Below are 2,139 nucleotides of genomic sequence, written 5' to 3'. Positions count from 1 at the left end.
CGACGTAGTATTATAGTATATTACTGACGTATAAGTACTAGTATATTATTTAGTTTAGTTTAGTTCTTATTNTNTATATATTACTACTACTATATATATATATATATATATATATATATATATATATATATTTACATATAATGTAAATAGGCAACTATATTGAATAGGAACTTACACTACATCCGTTCCATTTTGAGTAAGCGAGATTCTTATAGGTTTGATGCCATCCTCAGTGTTCACGCAATCTTGCACATTGATCTCTTCACGTAACATCTATACATAGTATATACATATATATACATATTAATCATTCAGATTTTTCATTGTCTTGTTAACTTGTGGTTAGATTTAATCTCATGTTTTATTGAATGGGCTTCATCTATGATATTATCGTGAATGAAGCCTATTGAATAAAATATCAGGTTAAGTTTAATCACAAGTTAAACAGAAAAATCGAATCTCTGATACATTTTTTCATTAATTAGAGCCATTACCTTAGACGTACAATGAAGGGCAACTGATACACTCTCGAATATTGGTACCCTTTGCCTTTCCATTAGGTATTGAAGCACTAACAATCCGTTCATCAAGTCATAATATTCCCTGTAGAATGAAATATTATATAAGATTGATAAGAAAGAAATGATAACAATTAAATATTAAATCTAAATTAAGAGATTTATATTTTCTTTGAATCCTGTATAATTTCATATTATATTAAATCATATGAACGTACTGTGTGGAAACAGTCTCTCCAAGTATAGCTTGTCCTTGACGATACGGATAAATGACAAGAACCAAGGACTCGCTACGGATAGCTGCCAGTTGAGCTGCTTCAATGATGCCTGCGCTATTGCGCGTCTGATTGTCAATGACAAACAGTAAAACTCGTGCCGTCTGTTTTGCCTCATATTCTTGGGCTATTAATTCCGGCCCCCACTGTGACACTTGCTGTGATACATAATTTAATTGTAATATCTCGTATGCAATTATAAAAGAAAACAAGGATAAACTATTTAAATTATTTACAGGATTATAATAAGTAATGCCAAGATTCTGAAGAGTCGGTATCGCTATATCTGACCTCCAAGTAGTTGGATTACAAGACCCGCCCAAAAATACCTCATACGCCATCCTCTCTAAGAAATTAATCAATAAATAAGTAAATAGTTAAAACATTGTCTCATTGACATAATTAAATAGTGTCCATAATATAATAAGCAGATTGTTTGTTGACTTACTTGAACCAATTTTGTGTTTAGTATCTTTTCCATCACCGTGTAATGAACAAGAGGCGTTCATAGGAACAACTGCTGTTCTAAAACAGAATAAGAATAATGTAGTGTAATCTTTTTATTTTTTTTTAAATTCATATCTGATCTAGTATTATCACACTCAATATGGTGACTATTATATTTGCAAAGGACTTTAATAAAGTGATTTTTCTATTTACTCGACCGTGCGTATAAACCTGCATACATACATCATACTGATTCATCAAATTCTGTGATTAGGAATAAACTTTTTCAGTTTCACAATCTTCACTATTTTGATTATAACTATTATAAATACATTTTACAATTTTTACTATGCACGAAATATAAATTATGACATGTACCTAAAAAAAAAAAAAATTTTCTATACTTACTAAAATGAAGAAATTTTCAAAAAATTTATCAAAACTCAGAAAATTTTTATAAAAATAATTTCTTTAAAAATTCTACTTTTGTTATAATAATCACCAAACTATAATAAATTTATTATTAAATTTTTCAATAAGTTTTTGTTCAGAATTTTTCAATAAGTTTTTGTTCAATTTGAATGTTTCGTTTTCTTTTAAAGAATTTTTTTTCAATATTTATGAGAAGAAATGATGTAATCATAAAACTATTACAGCGAAATTATCCATCTTTACATTTCTTTTTTTCATTATTATGTTAATTTTTATATTTATTTAAATTATTTTTTAAATACATTTTCTAATATGATTAGTTACATTTTAGTCAACTTATCTTTTCTAAATATAAGCTTTCTAAAATTATAAAATAATCTAGATTTATTTTTTGTACATATATCCATCCAATAATTCTTATTATTTATATTACGTTACCTGAAAGGAAGACATTTCTATATATATAT

General features: G+C 26.7%; 1 protein-coding gene across 1 annotated transcript in view; it reads right to left on the bottom strand.

Moving 5' to 3' along the window:
* LOC105622790 overlaps positions 1 to 2,139 on the bottom strand; it is a 5,523-nt gene that overhangs the window by 1,624 nt on the left and 1,760 nt on the right. Inside the window, exons 2-6 of the mRNA XM_012204202.1 lie at positions 1,242 to 1,318; positions 1,030 to 1,139; positions 737 to 951; positions 495 to 603; positions 176 to 273 (exon numbers count right to left, since the gene is read on the bottom strand). Of these exons, the coding sequence (XP_012059592.1) occupies positions 176 to 273; positions 495 to 603; positions 737 to 951; positions 1,030 to 1,139; positions 1,242 to 1,318 (609 nt within the window). The remainder of the gene's footprint in view (positions 1 to 175; positions 274 to 494; positions 604 to 736; positions 952 to 1,029; positions 1,140 to 1,241; positions 1,319 to 2,139) is intronic.

Source organism: Atta cephalotes, assembly GCF_000143395.1.
Source record: "Atta cephalotes unplaced genomic scaffold scaffold00048, whole genome shotgun sequence".
NCBI classification, from domain to species: Eukaryota; Metazoa; Arthropoda; class Insecta; order Hymenoptera; family Formicidae; genus Atta; species Atta cephalotes.
The sequence above is the reverse complement of the archived record's forward strand: the minus strand, read 5'-3'. Positions and strand labels throughout refer to the sequence as shown.